Source organism: Abrus precatorius, unplaced genomic scaffold, assembly GCF_003935025.1.
Source record: "Abrus precatorius isolate BTA unplaced genomic scaffold, Abrus_2018 Scaffold2, whole genome shotgun sequence".
In the NCBI taxonomy this organism is placed as follows: domain Eukaryota; kingdom Viridiplantae; phylum Streptophyta; class Magnoliopsida; order Fabales; family Fabaceae; genus Abrus; species Abrus precatorius.
This window is the reverse complement of record NW_020874362.1, coordinates 7,021,232-7,043,611: the sequence shown is the minus strand read 5'-3', so window position 1 is coordinate 7,043,611 and position 22,380 is coordinate 7,021,232. Positions and strand designations below refer to the sequence as shown.

Below are 22,380 nucleotides of genomic sequence, written 5' to 3'. Positions count from 1 at the left end.
AGTAGTGTAAATGTTTAATTTGAACACACCTAATGTGAATTGATGCCAACTCATGTACGAGTGAGTGTTTAGTAGGTTATTCTAGTTTGTATACTTTAGAAGGAGGGGAGAAAACCCACTCCCAATCTGTCCTGACCTCATAAGTCACGACATATAAGAATGTTTGTACTTCAAGGAACAACATGGAGGAAGTGAAGTATCAAATTGCTTCTACAAATCCTTAGTATCATTGACATTTGAATAGATATCTAGCTTGTAGGCCATGATCTTGTTTGAGAAGGAATGGTTGAAGCACATATAGTGGATCCAACTTGGGACCCTTGGAGACATGAGGGTTTTGGAGGGTGGTTCCTTTCACACTCTTCCTTGCCATATTTGTAGTTCACTAAGAAAGAAGGTTTTGTTCAATGATCCTACACTTGATGGGGTGCGTGTTTGCCTTTTTTGCATCCATCTACAATCGTTCCATATAGCTTGAAAATCGTTTACGCTATTTCTTGATTTGCCTAATCACATCAATCAACTACAAGTAATTTGATGGGGGCATATTCAGTAGTCCTCTCTCACTGCATTGAATGATGTCTATGAATGCCATATATAAATTTTCCATGACACATTTCGTCAAGAAAATCTTCAAAGTTTAGAAGGCTTTCAAATCCAACAACAGTATCCATTCCTTAGATGCCACTTGGAAATAGACCTCATACAACTATCACAACTAGCTCAAAGGTCACAAATACTTTAAAAAAAATCATTTATTAATAAATATAAAATTGTCTAGTATGGTTTTCATTTAATAAAAACTAAATTTGCCAATAAAAACTTTGAATCTAATAATAAATATTCAGTTAAAGCTCACAAAATGAGCTACCCATAGCGGGTAGCAAGTTTTTTTTTATTAAATCAGGTTAAAAAAGTCTAAATATAATTTAGACTCCATAAAAATAGTGTCCAAAACGGATATAGTTTAATTTTCTACAAGCTTAACTCACATGGGTTTTGATCATATTATTTTATTAATACAAACTTAAACTAATTATACTAATAATTTAGTTTTTGTTTGAAAAAGTATACTAATTAATAATAATAATTTAATATTAAATGATTTTTTTTCAGAAGAAGTTGGAATGAGACAACCTTTTTCTTTTTCCTCTTCTCCTAGCCACCAAGATAAACTTTGAACACTCCTTAGAATTAGACGACATGGCTTGTGGGCATTCATCATAATCCCAACCCATTTGATACAGAAAAATCAGTAGGCAGGTCCCACTTTATACCAACCCAGAAGTCATATTAGATAAGTCCTCTTCCTAGTTCTAGCTCTACTTTTTGAGGTGGTTTCATTTTATTTTATTTTATTGGTTATATTTGATAGTGCAACTTTGGTGCACCTTATATATCTTTCTGAATGCTTCCCAAATAACCAACGGTGGGTATTGGCCTATTGAGTTTGTTCACATTGTCTTTCGTGTGTAGAAACATTATGGAAAAGTTGAAATTGGAAAGTAAATAACCATTGAGGAATGGACTTTAATTTTCATCTTATCTTTGGGGCTAAAAGCGGGTTCTTTTCTTTCTTTGTACTAGATTGTTGATCTTCTTTCACACAAACCCCCCAAGTTTATGAAGGAATCACGTGTACTCCTTTCCCTTGTATGCCAAATGTTCCTACATGAAACATAAAAAAGCTAACAAAACTACAACATTTCTCAATCATCTTCCATTTCATGTATATTTCACCCATAGAATGTGATACAATGACAAGTTTTGGAACGTGTATATAATATAAAATGTTTGATTATTTTCTGATACACAGATTATATGTTTGATTAACCTATTTACTGTACAAAGAAAACAAATAGTACAATGTTTACATGCAAATACAATTTATAATGATGGTGATATAGTCCCAATATATGTGGGATCAATAAATTTTATGTTAGTCTGAGATATTATTAAGTTTACCCATCATGAATCATGATCACTTTATCACACAAATAAGACCAAAATGAGGAGCTTTATTTGCTTTGCATTCACATAAAAAGGGAGTAATTATAGTGTTTGAAACTTTTGCTTAGCCTATCTCCGCCAAGTTGTCATCAATGACGAGAGAAAGGGAAAATTATTGACGTTTTCAAAATTTCAAAGTAGCATACAATTAAAGAACTACATAAGGAACAAGAATTTATTTGTCACCATGCTACATATTCAGTTTGTCAATTCTGTTTCTTTCTTTTTTTCAATTTTTTAGATGGTGGGTTCATTACGTTTGTCAATTATAGTCGGTACCAAACTTTACATCAAAACTTAAGATTGAATTATAGAATTATATTTTTTGAGAATTATAATTATTCCATGGTTCAAAATTGTTTCTGGCTAGCAGATTCTTTTTGGCTAACTTGTTATCATCTCTGGTCCTTTAAACAATAATTAGTCTAATTGTCTTAACGTTTTGAGCCTTAAAATCGATTGTGAGATAAAAAAAAACCAAATCTGCCAAACTCGTCTTATGATTAATGTTTATTAATTTCATTTTGTTTTCTGAACAAGAAAACAAACGGGGTAAAAGTGATTCCTTTTGATTTTTCGTTGACTTAAAATCAGTAACAGAAGAAGTGAACACTACAAATATGAAGTGAAACTTCCCAGTGAATTGGATGTCAATCTTGTGTGTGTGTGTGTTTTTTTTTTATTGATATCTTACCGTATTATTACAATTAAGTTAAAAATGAAATACACTATTATTTATATATATATAAAGTGTGAATATCTAATATATGTTTATTTTCAAATTTTATAAAAGTAACTTTAAATTATAAATGTAACTGAATTTGTGTCTAAAAGAATCTTAATTATAAATTAAACCTATGCATAATTTAATTTTGAAGCTCCGTTTGGACTTTGAGTGGAAAAAAAATCAATATTTCTCCTTTTCTACCAAAATCAAGGAGAAGCAAGTAAATAAGCAAATGGTTTTAGACTGATCACCTCGTCTTTTCAAGCTTTTAAATTCCTTTTCTTTAGTCTAATCAGATCTCAAAATAGAGATCCATAAACAAGAACATAGAGATTGGTTTGGATAGACTTCAAAATTCCTTTTAAAATAGGCATGTTAAAGAATTTTTTATAAGGCTTGTTTGAAACTTTCTTTTATCATATTTAAAAATAATTTTCTTTAAAAAAAAAATCACGTTGCATGTGCTTTGGAATTGGTGACACCCGATTATTACCACTGTCACGCAAACATGGTCTTATTTTTCTAGAAAGTTACATTCGGATATAAATTTTAGAATGAATTATTAATTTAATAATTGCTATTTTTCTATTTTATACTTATTTTTAGAATCTAGTTAGGATTATTATCTTAGATTCTAAAATAAACGGTTACTCCACTAATTTTTTTTTTAAAAAAAATGAAATATACCACTAAGTAAGGTTGATCCAACTTAACATGTAGTCTCAAATTCACAATAAAAATAAAGAGTTTATTGGTAACTTATTTTTAAGTAAATTAAATTTTATTTCACTAGTTGAAAATTTTATTTTTTAAAAATAAACTTATTTGAAATATATAATTTTTAATATTTTTTAAGACATTACTCAAACTAGGATATTTGTTTTTCAGCTATTAGTCAATTTTTTTTTTCTCAATTTTTAACATTTTTTATAATTTCTATTTACAAATTCAATGTCCAATTTACCATCATTTACAAAAAGCAATATTTAGAATTATAAAGGAAAAACATTTTTTTAGATGATTTTATTTAACAAAATCATCAAATTTTATTTCTTCATAATATATAATTATCAAAATAAAATAATTTTTTATATTATCTTATTTTATTTAATAAAAATATTTATAAGTGATGTAATTAAAAAAATATTATCCTAATTTTTAAGCTAATAAATAATTTTAAATAAATTAGAATATAAAACTTTATAATCATTTAAAAATTACCAAATTTTAAATTTTAGTTTAATAATAAATTATATATTTATTTATCATTTTATATTTATCAATTAATTTAACAACTAATTTTATTAAGTATTTTTATTTCAATGACTTAATTATTAACTTTTATCTTTTAACTTTCATTTTTTAATTACTTTTTATACTTTTAACTAATTTATTTTTTAATTTTATCAAACACTTAAAGTGGAATTATATCATAAAATAAATAACTTTATGTTTAGAATTATTCTATGTGAGCGTCTTGATATGCGTGTACACACACACACATATATATATATATATATATATATATATATGTTTTTAATTAATTAATTATTAATTGTTATTCGTATTTTCAAAAATAATTATCATGAGACGATTAAATATTGAATATTTACCAATTCACCCAATATTATATACATATAATGGCAATGCCCCTCAAATATAAGAGTCACTTTCATCTCAATTTCTCACCTTTTCTTTTTCGTCACCTATCTTTTGCTTGCACTGAAAACAATGTAGGTTGGCTTCCTTCGTGATGACATTTCACAAAAGGGTTTGAAAATGCATTATTCTGACAATTTGTCTCTGTAATTATCATATCCTTCCACCCAATAACAACAACGTGTTAATTTTTTCGACCCATCGTTCAACCCAAACCATAAGAGCATGATTCCACCCAAATTACACCCTCACAAATATCTACAACTTGTCCGTTTAACGATTAAGATTCATATATAATTCAATTTTACTTTCCTGGCTCATTAAAAATCATATAAAAGAAACGAGACAAAAGATGAGAACAACTTTCACTGGTAATATATATGATCTTTATATTGTTTTCTTATTTTTAAACAATCATGATATTTATATTCTTGCATAATATTTTTATCTTTTTCTTGTCTTTTCTTTTCTCTTATTACATTACATCATCTATCATAATTTTCTTTCTTAAGATAAATCTAGGTTTTAATTGCTCTTTTAACTTTTTAAAAAATATTCATCAATTTAATTCTTTAAGGATAATTTAGATTTCAATCTAGTCATATACTTTTTTAAATTCCATTTAGCCTTCTACATTATCTCTTTGTATTTAAGTTTATCTTTAACTTTACTCCATCTTTCAGTTTTATTAATTCAAAAGGTGTTTTAATGTTTGATGTAAATATAGATTCAAAAAGAAGATGATTAACCATAGTAACGATAGAGGCTTAAAATTCAGCCAATGATGATTTCGTGGCAGTTGATAGGATTTTAAAATGGAGAAAAAAAGGTAAACACGAGTAGTTACTTAAAAATGACTTACCATATATATATATATATATATAAAGGAAGTTTTAAATGATATTTTGATAGTAAAGCGAAATTGAAGTGTAGAGTAAAAATAAACTAACTTAAAATGTTGATTTTTTTTTTTCGTTAAGTTGAGAGGCCAAACAAAGTTAGAGAAAAAAATTTGAAATAAAAAAATAACTTAAAAGATTAAATTAAATAAAGTTAAAAAAAAATTGAAACATAAGCTAAACATTAAATCAAACAAAATTGGAGAACTAAATCAGAATCTAGATTAAATTTAGAAAGCCTAAATTATAATTCAACCTTTTTCATTCTCTTTTTTTTTTTTTTTCGTAATCTCTATGCTTTTTCTATTTCTTACATCTCAAAAAAGAGAATTGTCCTTTCAGTTCCTTTCCTTTCTTTGATAGCCTTTTTTATCTTCTAATTACATATCCGTGTTGTCTTCTTGCAATTCGCTACTAAGAATGAGTCAGCAAAATGGAAATGGGCCTCAACACACTCAGCACCCACTAGTCTGAGAACCCATTAATTTAAACCACCATTTTGCTCTTTACATGCAGGGAATGACCCTAATTGATTCCCTCACCCCAATCATAATGTATTTTTACACCAATCAATTGATGTGGTTGATCCTAATTTAGTGGTTCTTGAGATGAGAAATGCAATTGAGAAGTGAATCTGAAAGGGAGCCAAAAAGTCTAAGAGACTAAATAGGAAAGAATGAAAGTGACAGCCACAAAGAATGCAGACTTGGAAGCTGAAAATGGTTGGGTAGTGGTGGAGCCTCCTGTGGCCAAATTGGCTATCCACGAAGTAGTTGCTACTGCAGCTTGCTCAACCGATGATCCTGGCCCCGACTCCATTAATGACTTCAAACTGCCAAAAATCCACTCTTTCATTCTCAAATCCCAATAAAGATTCACATCTTAATTTTTTTCATCAAATTTTTAATTTCTCAAAAGTTGAATTTCTCCATTTATCACTTTCTTAAAATAATTATTTCATTCATACACCTACACCTCTCTTTTTGTTCTACAACTTCTACGTCTTGCACCCGAAAAATAGAAAATGCTGAGAACACCAAGAGAGATAAAACAGAGATAACTTTGTTTTGAAAATAAAAACGAAAAAGGGTGGAGAAGTGAAAATGTAAACTTACCTTGGAGAGGAAGAAGGACAAAATGTGAGGGTGTAATCGGCACCGGTGCAAGTAAACGTGCTGGTGGCATCATCAAACGCATAGCTATAAGATTTGGGGCACGCAGACTTGAAAATCTGCGAGTACATTGAAGGCGTACACGCCGACGGTGAGTTAAACTCACCACTGCAACAATACTCAGGTTTCTCAAACGCGTGACACGCGCTCTGACACGCGTCGCCGCCGTCCACCCTCAACTCCGACGGACACCGCCGGTTAAGGTCCGCACCGCAACCCGTGGTGGCGCACGACCCAGAACCGCCACTCGTTTCCACCATCATCGGGAGGTTATAACCGTCGACGAGGCTGACGTCGTAGTAATCCGGTGAACCCGAACCTAGCGTGAACTCAGCGAGAGTCACCGGCGCTGCGCCGTTCCCATTGCAGTTGATTTCGCCGGAGCCGCAATCGCCGGTGGCGCAGGTTCCGTGGCCGGAGTCGTCGAAATCGCAACCGGTTCTGCCCCAGAAGCGCCCCGACCATGCCGGTGGTGCTTGGAAGGTGCGTGTTTCACCCTTTTTGAGCTCGAAGCCGGTGGTTCCTAGGTCAGGTTTTCCTAGAACCCCCGGCCACACTGTGTGCTCACACTTGTTCACGAATGTGAATGTAGTGCTCCAAACACGAACCCCTGCATGAACCCCAACGTTGGGAAACAGAGCAACCCTGGTCAATTTATAAAAACTAAATTTTACAATTATCTCTTTTTATAATTTAAAATTAGAGAAAATTTAAGTAGAGTTCTATTAAGTGTTTTCGTACTATTTTTGAATTAAAATTAAAATTTTACTTTAATAATGTATTACTACTTATAATGCAAATTTTCATTGGGCTAAATTTTCATTGGAAAGAAAGGATGGAAATATAGATAAAGATGAAGCGAAATTGAAAAATATACCTCTGAAAAGGAGGATAATTAAGAGAATGAGGAATCTTTGAGAATAATGTTGGTGATGTGAGAAGGGGGACATAATTCGATTTTGTGTTTGTTTTGTATATGGAGCACTATTGCTAGTAAACTGAAACAGATTGTGAAACTCACTCTCTTTGTGAGTGAAGAGAAGAAGAGAAAAGTTTGAGAGGATTGAGAGAAAGTGAGGGTGGGGGAATCTAAATGCTAGTCATTGCATACATATATATATGTATATATAGAAGGGCCACTCACACTCCTTGGGAACGAGGGAAAAGGGTGTTGTTCCATCTTACCAATCTTCTTTTCTTTTTTCTTTATTATTGTTAGTTTATTTGCTATATTCGGAGGAAGGGAAGAAGTTAAGTTGTTGGTGTCAGTTAAAAAGTCTTCTACTGCTAATATGTGTTATATATAGAATTTCCAATATCCTTTTTTTAATGCGTATTCAAATGCATATCTTAATATATTTTATTAAATATTTTAACTTATTATAAAATATATTTATTAAATATTTTTTATAATTTTCAGATAATAAATATTTTTATTTTTAATTCTAACTTCTTAACATGTGTAATAGTTTAAATGTCATTAGTTAATAGTTTAAGTTTTCAAGTTGTGAAAATTCATTTTGAAAGTTATATGAAATTATTTATTCATATTTTAAAAATAAAAAATTCAATCAATTAAAATTTTGTTTATATTTTAAATCACCATAACTTAGTTTAAATTTGTTTATATTTAAGACCATAAATAGTATACAAGTGTAACTTGACATAAAATCAAGTATTTATTAATATTTTGATATTTGTACATTTCAACAAAATCATCTATAATTTTCATAAGAAAGCAAATTATTTATACAATGACTAAATTTTTACTTTTAATTCTTTGTAAGCGTTAAGTATTTTAATTCTTAAAATATTACATTACTCTCTAACTTTCATATTGGTCGAGTATTTTAGTTCTTAGAGTTAGATGTAATTAGTAAACAATAACATAATTCTGAGTGACATGTTTGAAAAGTAATTTAACAAATACAGCATTGTTTCTCATATTTATATGAGTAAATGGTTAAATAATAGTTATTATAACTTTTTTTTTCATAAATAACCCTAATTTTTCCCCCAAATTTTACTTGATACTTAAATTCAAGTGTTATTAACTATGCAACTCTTAATGTTAATAATCTATTTTGTAAATCCGACTGCAGTAGAGATACAATACTCAAGATGACTAATAGTGAAGCAATTAATATTTAACACATAGGTAACTCATTCTTCTCTCACTCACATCTTCAATGCCTTTATTTCAACATGATCTTTTCTATGTTCAAAATATTTAGAAGAAATTACAGTGTTCCTTAGTTTGTTTTTGACAACTATGTTTATTTTGAATTTAATGCTTGTTAAATTAAAAAGACAAATTAAATTATTCTTATAAGAAAACTTAGAAATGAAGTCAAAGTATATAATAATATTAACTTATCTAAACTTCTTTTTTCTTTTCCTACTTATTGTAATATTCCTCAATTGTATCACAGTACTTCTGCTTGTAATTTTAATCCCTACTTTCCACTTAGCATACTCGCTTATACCCATGCAAATTCAAATATTGCATTATGTAATATTCATGTTGATTATAATAAAATTTTTATGTCTACAAGGTTAGTTGCTTTAGAAAAATGCATTAGATTCTCTTTTCTATTTCAATATATATCAAATCATTGAAATTAATATATTTTGATATTTAAGGTCCTTCCCTTTTCTAATAGCGATCAATATTATTTATATTCATTAATATTTATTTTAAATACACCTGTATTTATTTGTACAATAAATATTATAATTTTTTTTATTTCATCCACTTTGAGAATACTCTTCAAATCAACTTGATCATAAAAAATACATTAGCTATAATTAATCTCTTAAAACTCAGGACATTATTCATCGTTTTACTTGCCTTTATACTTATTAGAAAATGGATATGTCAAATGCAAATATAGACAAATAACTCAAATGAGACTTAATCTTTTAACAAATGCAACATTATTTTAATTATAATATAACTAGCTTAATGTTGATTTGACTATGAACATATTAGTCAATTTTATTCTAGCAAGTGTAATCCAATCAATCACACCTCAGCCACTATACAACAACCTATACTTCATCTCAAATTAAGACTCAAGCTACTGCCTAATAAACAAACTAATACCAAGGAGTCAAAAGAAGCAAATAACATAACATTAACTGCAAGTTTAAGCTCATCTTCATTACTGTCACCAAGAAACCTCCAATAAAGAAGTTAAAGATCAAAACTTTGAACTCAAGTTATAATTGTCTCAATAAGCTCAAAGCCATCAAAACCCCTTCTTCTCCTTCCTCTCTCAAATGTCCCAATTCTCTTACATTTGAAAATTCCTAATCCCCAATTCTCACCAATTCACTGCAATCCAATTCCATAACCATGTCTCGCTATTCTCCAACCAAATTCGATCCTCGTAGGGTGGTGTTGACATGAGGCAAGGAATTATGTTATGTTGTAAAGAGAGATTATGTGACCAATTGTTTGATGTTGAACAAAATTGAGTCTAATTAGAAAGAAAGGAAGATGAAGAATTCTATTGCCAATGGTGGAGTTCAGGTTAGGAGAGAGGAGGAGCATGGCTGGCAATCGCAGATTGCAATGGCCAAGGAGAGACTAAGAAGGAAAAAGATCTTACAATTATTATAAAAATTGGACGATAGCTTAACAAGAGAATGGGATTTATTTAATTAAAAAAATATTGAGACTAATTTATTTATTTTTGTAATTTAATCTTAATTTTTTATAATTTATTGTTTTTTATTTAAAATAATATAATATTTATAATGAATAATTACAATATTTATTCTATTTTATATTTATAAATTTCATTTATTTTTGTAAATCTCAATCAATTCAAATTAAATTTAATAGATTCATCAAAAGAAAAAAAATATTTTAGTAACCTACAATTTTTTTATATAAAAATTTCATACAAAATCACGAAATATAAAATTTAAATGTCACCAATATTTATTTATTTATTTCATGTATTTATGTTCATTTAAAAATTTACAACCGCATGAAGGGGAAAAAATTTATATTATTAATTGGTTCATTACAATTTAGAGTATTCGTTATTCATTTCATCATACTAATTTGAATTTAAGTAAAAATAAAGACTAAATTTAAAATTTACACTTTTAACTGTCTAAGCTTAAGATTTTACTTAAGGGATTGTCACTCGAATCAATTTTGATTAGTAAATACTATTTTGTATCATATTATAATATATTTATATTTATATTATTTATTTTAAAATCTATATTAATTTAAATTTCATAGTTCTTTAATTTTAAAACAGAATTATATACAATATTAAAATAACTCGAATTGATGCAATATTATTGAATAAATTATTAAATTTTGATAAAATCGAATTCAAATAATTAATCTAACCAAAGTTTTGTGTAGGTAGAGACAAAGTTTTCTTATCCCACAAATACTCGTCATAAAGTGCAATGAACCAACACTTTAATTTGAGCTAGAGAGATTACAAATCAATAAAATAAAAAGGATCTATTTCTTTTTCGGTTTCTCTTTCTCAAACTTTTTTTTTCTTTTAAATCACTTATAAATTTTTTGTATTTGTTTTTAATAAAAAAAAATTAAAGATAACTTTTATAGTGTTCAATAAATTAAAATTTTATTCTATATTTTTCTCACATGAAACAGTTATTACCATAATAAAGTTAGTAATTCATTTTAAAAAATACATATTTTTTAATTTTTAGGATATTAAGAAAATTACATTTAATAATTTAAAAAGTATATATAATTGTGTATAAAAAATAAAATGTAAACTTAGTACCCCAAGTGTTGACATATAACTGAATGAGAGGACGGCATAAAAGGCACCACGTGTTGATCACACCAGATTTCATGTGCTGCGGCCATGCACAATAAAGATCGTCTACGTGTCTGTGGATGGCACCATAGACCATATATTGAAGTAAATTTGAAAAAAAAAAATTAAAGGAAAATTATTCATTAATAATATTTATTTTATTTTATTTTTGTGTGTGTAACGTAGATAGAGGTAGGAATGTCATTTAAGGGAGACAGAATATCATACCAGATACGGTAAGTTAAATAAGTTTTAAATTGATTTATTATCATTTATAAGTATTAATGGATATTAGTAAATATTTATTAAAATTAATTTTTTAGATAATATAATTTAAATTAAATTATAATTAAAAATAAAATAGTATAATATTTTGATATAAAAAATAAACATACTTTTAAAAATAGTTTTAATTAGAAACGACATATTTTTAATAGAATCAATAGTATTATTGAAATCATTATATTTTGGGAATAATACTTATCTTTATAATCTAATAAAAATTATTTAATTGAAATAAAAAAATACTATCAATCAAAAAGGGACTTCTTAGTTTTATTAATATCAATCTAATTGATTAAAATTATGTTATAAGAATATTAGTTATTTTCATACAATAACCATAAAAAAAATAAAGCTCTTAAAAATAATAATAGAGATTGGAACATGATCCAAAGATTATTAAAATATGGTGATTAATTATTTTAAATATTTATATATTGACTCTTCTTTTCTTTTCAGTGCGTTGGTTAGTTTTTTTTATTTATAAAATATTGATTTTGATAGCATAGATAACATCTTTTCTCTTAAAAAGTTAAGGTTATTTTATTCAGCATTTATAATTTTAAATTTTCTGGGTTTTATAATTTATATGTATTATTCTTCAAGTTTTGGATATTTTACATCCTTTATTTTTTTTAAATTTGTTAATGAGGCTTTTAATAATATGTATGAAATAAAAAAAATGCGAATCAAAATATTCTTATCCTTATTCCCAAATTTAAATAAACTTAAGTATTTAGTTAATTAGGTCCATGATTGTAAAATTATAAATAAAATTTTAATTGATAGATTAAAAGATGATTTTTTATATTTATTTTTTAAACTAGTAGATAGAGCATTAACAATGTTATTATCCTATAAGAAATTGTCTATTCGTTTAAAAATATAAAGGAAATTCAAATTTTTTAGATTATGAAACTAGATTAAAAAAAAGAATTATAACTGATTCAATTTAAATATTATTTATGACACATTTTGTCAGGCTAATTTTTATTTCAATTTTATTATTCTCATATATCAATGTCTATTGATTGGAATGTTAATTGTTTTGAAACTTTCTTTTCTATAAGTAGATCTTATTTTTCCTTTTCTTGTTATTTGTATTGAAAAACTTTTCCATCTATTAATATTTACATTCATCCCATTAATAAATAAGTAAAAAATTCTTGCTTAATTAAACTTACAAATATGAGCAAATACAAAACTTTTTATTTATAATAAATTTTTATTATACTCCAATAATTTTCAAAAGAGTGTTCCTGCAGACAACATTTTAATGCCTAAGTTAATGAAAATTTGGCCAAAGTAAGGGTAAATTATTTTTATATATACATGTGTCTTTAGGTAAATTAAATATCATTATGCGTACCTTACACTATAATCATTAAGGTATAAAAATACATCTAATATTTGTATGGTATGCATGACACGCTTAAAGTTTATAATGTGTGAGAAATATTAGATACTGGAAAAATGTTTATATGATAATTAATGGTCAATTATAATTAAATTCAAGATGGGTGGGATTGTTCATCTTATATAGATAAGAAATTCATGATTGATGTATGACTTATGATGTAACTAGTGGTGATATCAAAGAATCATTCCTTCTATGGTGAATTAAGGCATAATAGCTGTGGGAAGATACTCACTAGGGTCGAGTATTTGACTTCAAATTATAAGAATTAAATATAAATAATTAAAATTAACAACACAAAAATTATATGCAATTTAAACTATGAAAATCACAATTAAAATTAAGCCAACAAAAGTGAAATGGATAGAAAAAAATCAATCAATTTTTCGTATCATGCATACATGGCTTTCGCATCATATATATCATTGTCCTGATAGAGTTCCACGCAATGCCAAACTTGGTTTGGTTTTACTTTTACAAGAATAAATTACACATGGGTTGACCAAGAGATTGTCGATATCATCAATTCATGCAGAAATTAAACAAAATGAACTTATCACTTAAATATATGTGAAAAATATTCTACATTAATTTATTAAAATTTTAAAAATATGTCTCTATTTATGTATTAAACATTAAAAAAATTATGCCTAATTAAACGCATTGTAGAAAAAGGTTTCAAGGTTTGGCCAATGAATTTGGGACATACAGATACGAATTCAGACGTACGCAACCATGTGGCATTGCTGTCTTTTCCATATTTCCTTCTAATTTACTTGACTCATCAAATAAAAGTGACTTTTGGTTACATTATTTGTCATTTTAATACATTAAGAATATGAAAGCTGCTTAACAGTGGGAATAGATTTAAGTACGAGAAAAGTTAGGGAATTTAACAAGGTGTTAAAATATTATTGGTTAAATGTTAAGCTCCTCTTTGAATAAACCTTTGTAAAAATATTTGTAGAAAAAAATTAACGAGATAAAATTGTTGACGAGAGATAAATTTTCTAAATTCTTCATTCTTAAAAGGTACCTACATAACAAGAAGAAAACAAAAAGATAAAAAAAGAACATATAATTTTAATGGGGTTTAACATCTCTTATCTACATCAACAAAATTTCTCAAATAATTTTATTATTTTATATCAACTAATAGAATAAAATTATATACTCTAGCACTTAAAATATACAAGGACTATATGTTGTTGTGATAAGTAAATACAAATAAATGTCTTTATATGTTTATAATTTCTTCCTTCTTCAAGTTTTTCAATATGGGACTTGGACAAATTACTCAATCTAACCCAACAAATCTTTCCTTCATTTAAAGTTTCATTTTATTAGTAATTCTCCTGATTTTTATTTTTATTTTTGTAATTATCACTTGTTGCTGAATACATTTAACTAATAGATTTTTTCTTTAATTTGTAAAAAGAATGATTACTCTGATATAATCAATTGAATGAACTATCAACTCGGATATTAATTAGGAAAAGAGAGAGATTAATTATCTACATTCTTTATATTAAAAACATTCATGAAAAAGAGAAAATAAAAGGAAAAAAATTACATAACTTTAATGTAGTTCAGTAATATGAGATACATGAATTAATTCTGACTTATAAGAAGTATTTTATTTATTTTCTCCTACAAGTGGTTCTATAGAAGTGCTACGAAATTGAACCTAAATCTAAAATATAAACGAACATTGCACCAAAAAATAAAAGGAAAAAACAGTTTGGCTTTGAAGGAAATCATGTGCTAGCTATAGTAAACAATATTGTAAATATCTTTCGTCACATTCGTAAACAAATATTCGTACCATATCCAGCGTTATTGTTCATAGGTTCATGGATAGCTCCTGGAGTAAGATAAATGTAGCTGTTAATTTAAATCAACTTAGGTAAATTTTACTTAAAAATTATTGCATAATATATAGTTCGAGCTTTTCGCTTCACATATTTTTCTAACTTTAAAAACAAAATTTGACCTTTGTGATGTTACTGACTCCAAATCTTACCTGTAATTTGTCTCCAAAAGTGGTCGATAAACAAGTGATCGAAAGTCACTGGGTGATGTGTGCAAAACGCCAAAATTGACGTGGTTAAATTGAAAAATGCGTGGATAATGATTAGGACAGGAGTAACATAAGATCTAGCAAGCTTGCTAGTGAGACCGTGACTAGCCATACTTTGATGTGTGTCTACACAACAACAACATTAACGTTAAATTACAAAGCCGCAATTAAACTTGAGCACCTAACAGTAGCGTCAATTTTCCACATTAACCCATGTTCTTGTTTTTCCTTTTATATTTGTGGCTCGCAATTAAGTAGAATGATGTCAAAGATAGACCTCTAGTTAACTGTTTTAATTGAACTCTTATTAAATAATGCGACCCACATTGGATAAAAGTCATCTAAAAACGTGGGGTAAGTGGAATATTATGACGAAGGACTACATGATAATTTTATTTTCTATGTTCGGTGGTTTATATTTTTAGCATTGTTAAAGTAATAATTGAATAAATATGATAACCTCTTTAAGCTTATCAAGGAATTTAATATAAGAAGACTCTCATAGCTTTTGCTAGTATCCGATAGTTGAATTAATTCACGACATGCTCCTTCATTGATTCGCTTACATGCCGTGTAAAGTAGTGATGTGGATAAGATTTCTTTCTTCTTTTCAAACTTTATTTTATCGTCATCGTCGTCACATCCCTTTTCTTCTGGTTTTGCATGCACTCTTCATTCTTTAATAAAGATTTGCATCAGCAGCAGATCAGCATGTTTCATAGCAAAAGTAAAAATATGCTTTTGAAATTGATTGTTTTATTTAGCCTCGTTAACCTATTAATGCCAGTGTTTCAATTGGCTTAAATTTATATTATGTGTTCGATATTGGAAAGGGGACTCTTATGCTAAGGATGATGCCGAGAGGAAATATATGATGATTTGAATGTGAAAAGGTTTTTATAAAATATTAAATAAATAAAAAGCGAAACGCGTAAGAGAAACAACACACAAGATAAAAGCAGGGTCAAAGGAAGGAAAATGAAAAGGTGAAAAAGCAAAAATGGAGGATGTCGAAAAAGTTTCATGGATTGGATTCTTCATACCTTATAAAAAATTCTAGATATCATTCTTCTTTAGAGTGCCTTTCATGTCCGATTCTCCTTTTTCTTCATGAATTTATTCATAAAGATTTTTACAGCGTGTTACTTAAGAATATATTTACCCTAATGTTTGAAGTTTTTCAAATTTTAAAATTTAGCAATTCACTTGAAGTAAATGTGTACCTGGATCGTCGTTGTAAACGTAATTTTATCACAAAAAAATATAATTAATAATATTAAAGTAAATAGGAATCAAGATTTATATATTTAAGGACTGATCCAAATACCCTATAATCCCTCTAATTCCAATCGATTTGTGTTTTTATCCCAGAATTTTGTTTATCTTATGCAGGCCCATATGTTTCACTTAATTGTTTTGTAAATTCTAGTTTCCATTATTTTTAAAAATATTAAAGTATTTATCATTTAAATTTATTAAAGTATTTATTCTTGATGCACTGAAACTGAGATGAATGAAAATATTATAATTGATTGTTTCAATAAAGATCAAAACTCAAATAGATTAAAAGAAAAGATAACCAAATATACTGACTAAAGTTTTATTTGAATATTTAAAATAAAATAGTTTATAGAGCTGAAATCAAAATGTGTTGTAACAATATACATTATACAAAAGTTGCATGCAATAGGAACAAGAACTGCTACGGAATGATTCCGTGTAAAGGTAAAAATTGTGATAAAGTAATTGACGAAAAAGTATATAAAAATCTGAAGGGGAAAAATTCTAAAAGCTAAGCTCAGATTAGGCGATTAGCATTGATGAAACTGATCCTTTTGGCTTTAGGTTTGTTAATTACTTAATCTTTTAGATCGATTAGATAGAATTTTGGGTTCGAGAAACTTTAGAACAATGAGTAAGTAATACACAAATATGTGAATCTTGATCTTGTGGTGGTGAAACCGAGGGAAGTTTAGGCAGTGACACACGTTTTAACGTAAGGAAAAGGTTGTTTCACCAACAAGTTTATTAAAAAGAAAGAACAAGAAATCGAGGGATAGAAGTAACAGTGACAGCCTATAAACAAGGAACTTTTGGTGATTGGAATAGAGAATTGTGACCAACTAGGATCAAAGTTAGTTAATTTTTTTCTTTCGGTCAATGATAAGGTTGTGGTTGATCCACGTCAAATGTTGAAATTACCAACAAGTTTGGGGACATTTATGGGCTGATTGTTTCATAGCTATTTTTGGTAACCTTTTCTATGCCTCAGTTTCATTCATTTAGCCCATTATTTTACATTTAGAAGCCCACAAATCGAAAACAGAACCCTGAAAAGTAGATGATCTGCCAACTTGTTTACCTTTATAATTTTTTTTTTGGTAAAGGGGATGAAAGTATTTTTAAAAATCATTTTAAATAAATTTTTAAGAAAAAATTTCTTTACAGTGCATGAATTTTTCTAAATTCAGTGTTTTTATTTTTAGTTTATCTTTAATTTTAATTTTTTTAATATATTCTTAATTATAAAACATTATGTATTTAATTTATTTAAACTTATAATAATAATAATAATTTCCTAAAATTTAGCAAATTTAAAAATATTCATGCAGCATACTTTAAACTTTTTATTCAAAAAATATTTTAATTTAATAAGATTCCAGCAATACAAGAAAAAATATTCACTAGTTCTGTCAATTTATCGATACTCAGCAAAATTTTATTGTAATTTCATGATAGGGGACCCAGTTTAAGGTATTTTTTAAATTATTATTTAAAAATAAAAACAATGTATTAATTTGAGGTAATTTTAATAATGTGACAAACTATCCTACTACTTTGTTTACACGTATGTTTTGCCTATGACAGGCAAATGCATAACAATTTAATAATATATAATAATAAGAAAGAATGATAGATTTCGCCTCTCACCCATAACTTGTGTGACACGTGTAGGGGCAGTTTCGCTCCCACATCATGCAAAACTTGAAAAATATTATTATTTCTTTATGAATGTTTATTAAATTCATTAAAAATTATAAAAAAATTACATTTATTATATTAAAATTATAAAAATATTATAAATACATCTGTTTTAATAAAATTGTACTATTGTTTATCTTTATTTCCGAGAAAACCCTTTATTTATTTGGGGTGACCTATTCTCTGGTTTTCTGAAGCATTTGAAGGCTTTAAGCTTTGAGAATTCACGTACGTGGCAAGAATATAATGGATATGATATACTTAAGCACACAAGATGAATAAGGATTCAAATAGAATAGTGAATGAGTTGAACAATTAATCTCTCAGTAATGGACGCAAAGTAAATGAATATGATGACATATAGTACTCTTATTTGCAGTTTTCTATGTTTGGTGTGTTTCAACTTTGTTATTGGCAAAACAAGTGTGTAAAAAGATAATAAGGTGCAAAATAAATCTATTGTGTTTATCACTACCCTAACTCCCACTACTACCAATCTTGTTTCTCTCTCTCTCTGTCTCCCCCTCTCTCTTCCTTGACCTCAAAACGAGACTCTACTTTCGAAGCCCACAACTCGACAATTGATCTTGCATTTCACCACAGACAAAGCTTAAAGAATGTTGGAGAAGAATAATACTATTTTCTGAAATTTTCTTAGTAGAATGGAAAATAGGAGTTATTTGAAAGTTAGCCCTTCAGCATTAAAAATTTAAAACTTGCGTAGTCTTTATCCTTAATTCCATTACCAGTACTGTTATGCATGGAACTCGAGATAGAATGGTTTGTTGCAAGCGTGAACTTTGTCAAGTTGTAATAAAATATATTGTCTATACAGAAATTATACGGTCAACTATCAAATATTTATAATATAATTATCTAATTAAATTCAATTGAATTAATCAACGAAGGTACATAGGAAACACAAAATTGAGACAAATAGATAAAAAAATATTTAGTGGGTAGAAATCAATCAATATTCAGGAGAGACTACTAAAGATTAGAATAACCATAATGCGAAGTGACAAATTTATAAAAGGTAACCCTTATGTCAAACTTTGCATGATTTATTCTGAAGGAAAATTTATTATTTCTTTCTAGAATTTAATAACATATTTTACTCATCTAACAACAAAATCATTAAATTTTGTGATATCCCAATTGAAAACATCAAGAGACCTAATTGACTTTTGTGAATCAAAATCTCATGTTTAATTTGAGAATTTAAAAAATTAAGCTACACATTTAAGTTCTTGCTCTAATATCTTTAATCATGTGAATAAAAGTCTAACGAATCCAAAAAGCACTAAGAACAACTTAAGTTAAATAAAAATCCATCAAATATTTACAAAAAGTAAAAAAGAGTTGGAGCGGCTTTGTTAATTCTACGTTGGGCTAGTATAATTGCTAAAATAATGAAACTACTAATCCATGTTTAGGTTAAAAGCCATAATCATCAATCTAAATGTAGGGTAACAAGAACAATGAAACAATTAGAGAAGAAAGAATAATAATTCTAGTTGGTCTAGGCCCAAAAGTAATCGTCCAAAATAGAAAACATTAGTTTATCAAGCCACGAAAGAAACCATCTGGCTAAAGATAACTACTAGACAAAATCTTTATGCCTCACTGCCTTCCGCTATTCTAGCATTAAACCTAAACACTACTCAGTCGAGAAACACCGGCAAGCTGTGTTTCTCTCAGCCTTGACCTAATTTTCACTTTATTGGCTCTAAGATGCTTTCATGATTTCTTTTTCTGCCTTAGATATTCAATTCTTCAAAATTTTGCTTTCGTAATCAACTTACCCACATTCTAAACATGCAACATAAAAAAAAAAAAAACTAAAACAAATGAAGTGCAAGATAAAACTAAGCAAAGATGCCTGACTACTATATGCAATTTACATGTTAAATCAGGTAAAAATCATGTATATAATATGCAAACATCATAGAACTTCAAATTTATCTTTAACATAATGTTCTAAATATTTTGATGAGCATTGGTAATTTAGAATATGTTGAATTAATGTTATGTACTATAAGCATTTAAGATCCTATATTATTACCTAAATCTATCCTAATGTGAGATAAGCACGACTAAAGACAAGCGTACGTGTTGGTGTCCTTCAAAAACGAGAAAGGAGAAAGCAAGAGTGAGAAAGATTGTGGAAACGGGAGAATTAGGAAAAGAATTGGATAGGTTAAGGTTCAAGCAATTTAAGGAGATCATGAAGATGATCTAAACCCAAGCGTAGGGGGTAGAGAATTTTTATGATCATTTCTAATTATAATATCATATCATTATATTTGTTCTTGTGTATGACATCATTTTACCTTCATTAGGAAGGTTCAAACATATCTATCATAAACCTCCACATTTTATTATTCTTATTAGTATATTTAGTACCATTGTGCATTACATGTCAAATAAATTGATGAAGAAAAGCCTGAGAAGTCCACAACCTGCTTCATGGAACATTTCATGATCATGGTGCCTCAAAGCTTTCTAAAATTATTAAACAGAATGAATCATGATGGCCTTGTAGCGGAGACACGGAAATGGTTTGAATACAAAATAGGTGACAATAACTCCTTCCCCTTCCTTGATATTTCCTTGGATTTTCTTCATTCCAACAATGCTCAATCCATTTTCTAGATGATATAAAGACCCAAAAATGTGGTTTCAATCAAACAATCTATATACCTAAAGTGGCCATTGTGAGGGTTTTGTGGTTTCCAAGCTTCGAGCTTAGCCGCCATACCAAAAATTCAAACTTAAGCTTAAAAACATAAATAGGAGGAAAACTTCATAAATAGAATCAAACTTGAGTTTCAACCCTTTAATGAAAAAAATGAAAATTTCAATCTCGATACAAACATATAAACTCAATGGGAAGAACATGCAAAATATAAAATAAGGTAGGAGGAGATGCATTTTCTTACTATCCTTAGCAAGTTGATCACTTAACGTGTGCTTATCTTCTACTTTTTTTTCTGAATTCCCCCTTTACTCTCTATTCTTCTGTAGTTTGTACGAGTCTCCTTCTCCCATATAACACACAATTTCTATTTATCTTAACTTAATATCTATTAAGAAACATAACAATAATAATAATTAAATATTTAACTACTTAAGTTTTATGTCACGTTCTAAATTACCAATCTCATCTAAATATTGAGGAAATTATATATGTTTTAAATAAACTTTAAGGTTTTTTCCTCTAATTCCTTATATAACAGTGCTGGCAACAAAATAAAAGATAAAATAATGTATGATTTTAGATGGAAAAATTAGAACATAAATATGTGATTATCTGATATTTTATTTTTAATTCAAAAATATTAAAAAAATAATTAAAATGGCTATGACATATATTTTTGCATTCCGAATAATTGCTTCTAATAGCATTTCTTAATAATTTTTTTATTTTTAATTATTAAAATTATTAAATTACTAAAATTGGGACTGTTAGGTGTACAGCAGACATACCTCTACTTTCATATAAAGCAGTTAATAATTAAAATAGAATTAACATAGGAACTTGCAAGATAATAACTGTCCAACGAATCAAGATTTCACTCGTCTATATACTGTTGATATATTTACATTTAAGCACGTCAATCCAAATGATATCTCATTTGAAGATGAAATAAAATTAAGAAATTGGTGTGCCTTTTGCCAATAGATGGGAAGAAAATATTTGCATCCAAAATTACGAAAAGCGTAATATGATGCAACACACATCTTCGCTACGGTTGTCACTGCAACTGTATCACTCCTGATTATACTCTATCAATTGCATCAGCTTGCAATTGCAATAACTATATACAATGCAACCATGACCCGCAATATGACCACAGCTATGGTTTAAAATCTTGGTTCTGGTTCCTCTAAACCATCCAAATATTAGCGTGATCAATCAATGGCAAAGGTTTAATTGATTTGTTGAAGTTGAGGGACAATCTTGGATCTGCTGCTGATTATATCTATTGAACCTCAGGTTGCTCTCCTCATGCATTGTAGCATTATACTCCACTACCTGCAAAGGCATTGTGTATTATTAGAACATTCGGCGGAGAAGCATAGTCCATTAAATTAATCATCTCACATTATTGTAAAATAACACGATATAATCATGTAAAAGAGAGAGACACAAATTTTATCAAGAGAACCTCCAATTAATTAATTAAAGAAGTCCTGATTTAATAAAAGTTGCGTCTTTCCCTTTTTATCATATATATATATATATATATATATATATATATATATATATATCATGTAATTAATTTATCAACAAGAGATGATCAAAATTTGGGGATGGATCCTCTG

General features: G+C 27.9%; 1 protein-coding gene across 1 annotated transcript; it reads right to left on the bottom strand.

Moving 5' to 3' along the window:
• Positions 1–5,949: 5,949 nt before the first annotated feature.
• LOC113858975 (thaumatin-like protein 1) lies at positions 5,950–7,429 on the bottom strand. Its single transcript, XM_027491786.1, has 3 exons — positions 7,345–7,429; positions 6,411–7,077; positions 5,950–6,127 (listed from the first exon to the last, which is right to left on the bottom strand). The coding sequence occupies exons 1-3, from the start codon at positions 7,415–7,417 to the stop codon at positions 5,950–5,952; spliced, it is 918 nt and encodes a 305-aa protein (XP_027347587.1). The 5' UTR covers positions 7,418–7,429.
• Positions 7,430–22,380: the final 14,951 nt, after the last annotated feature.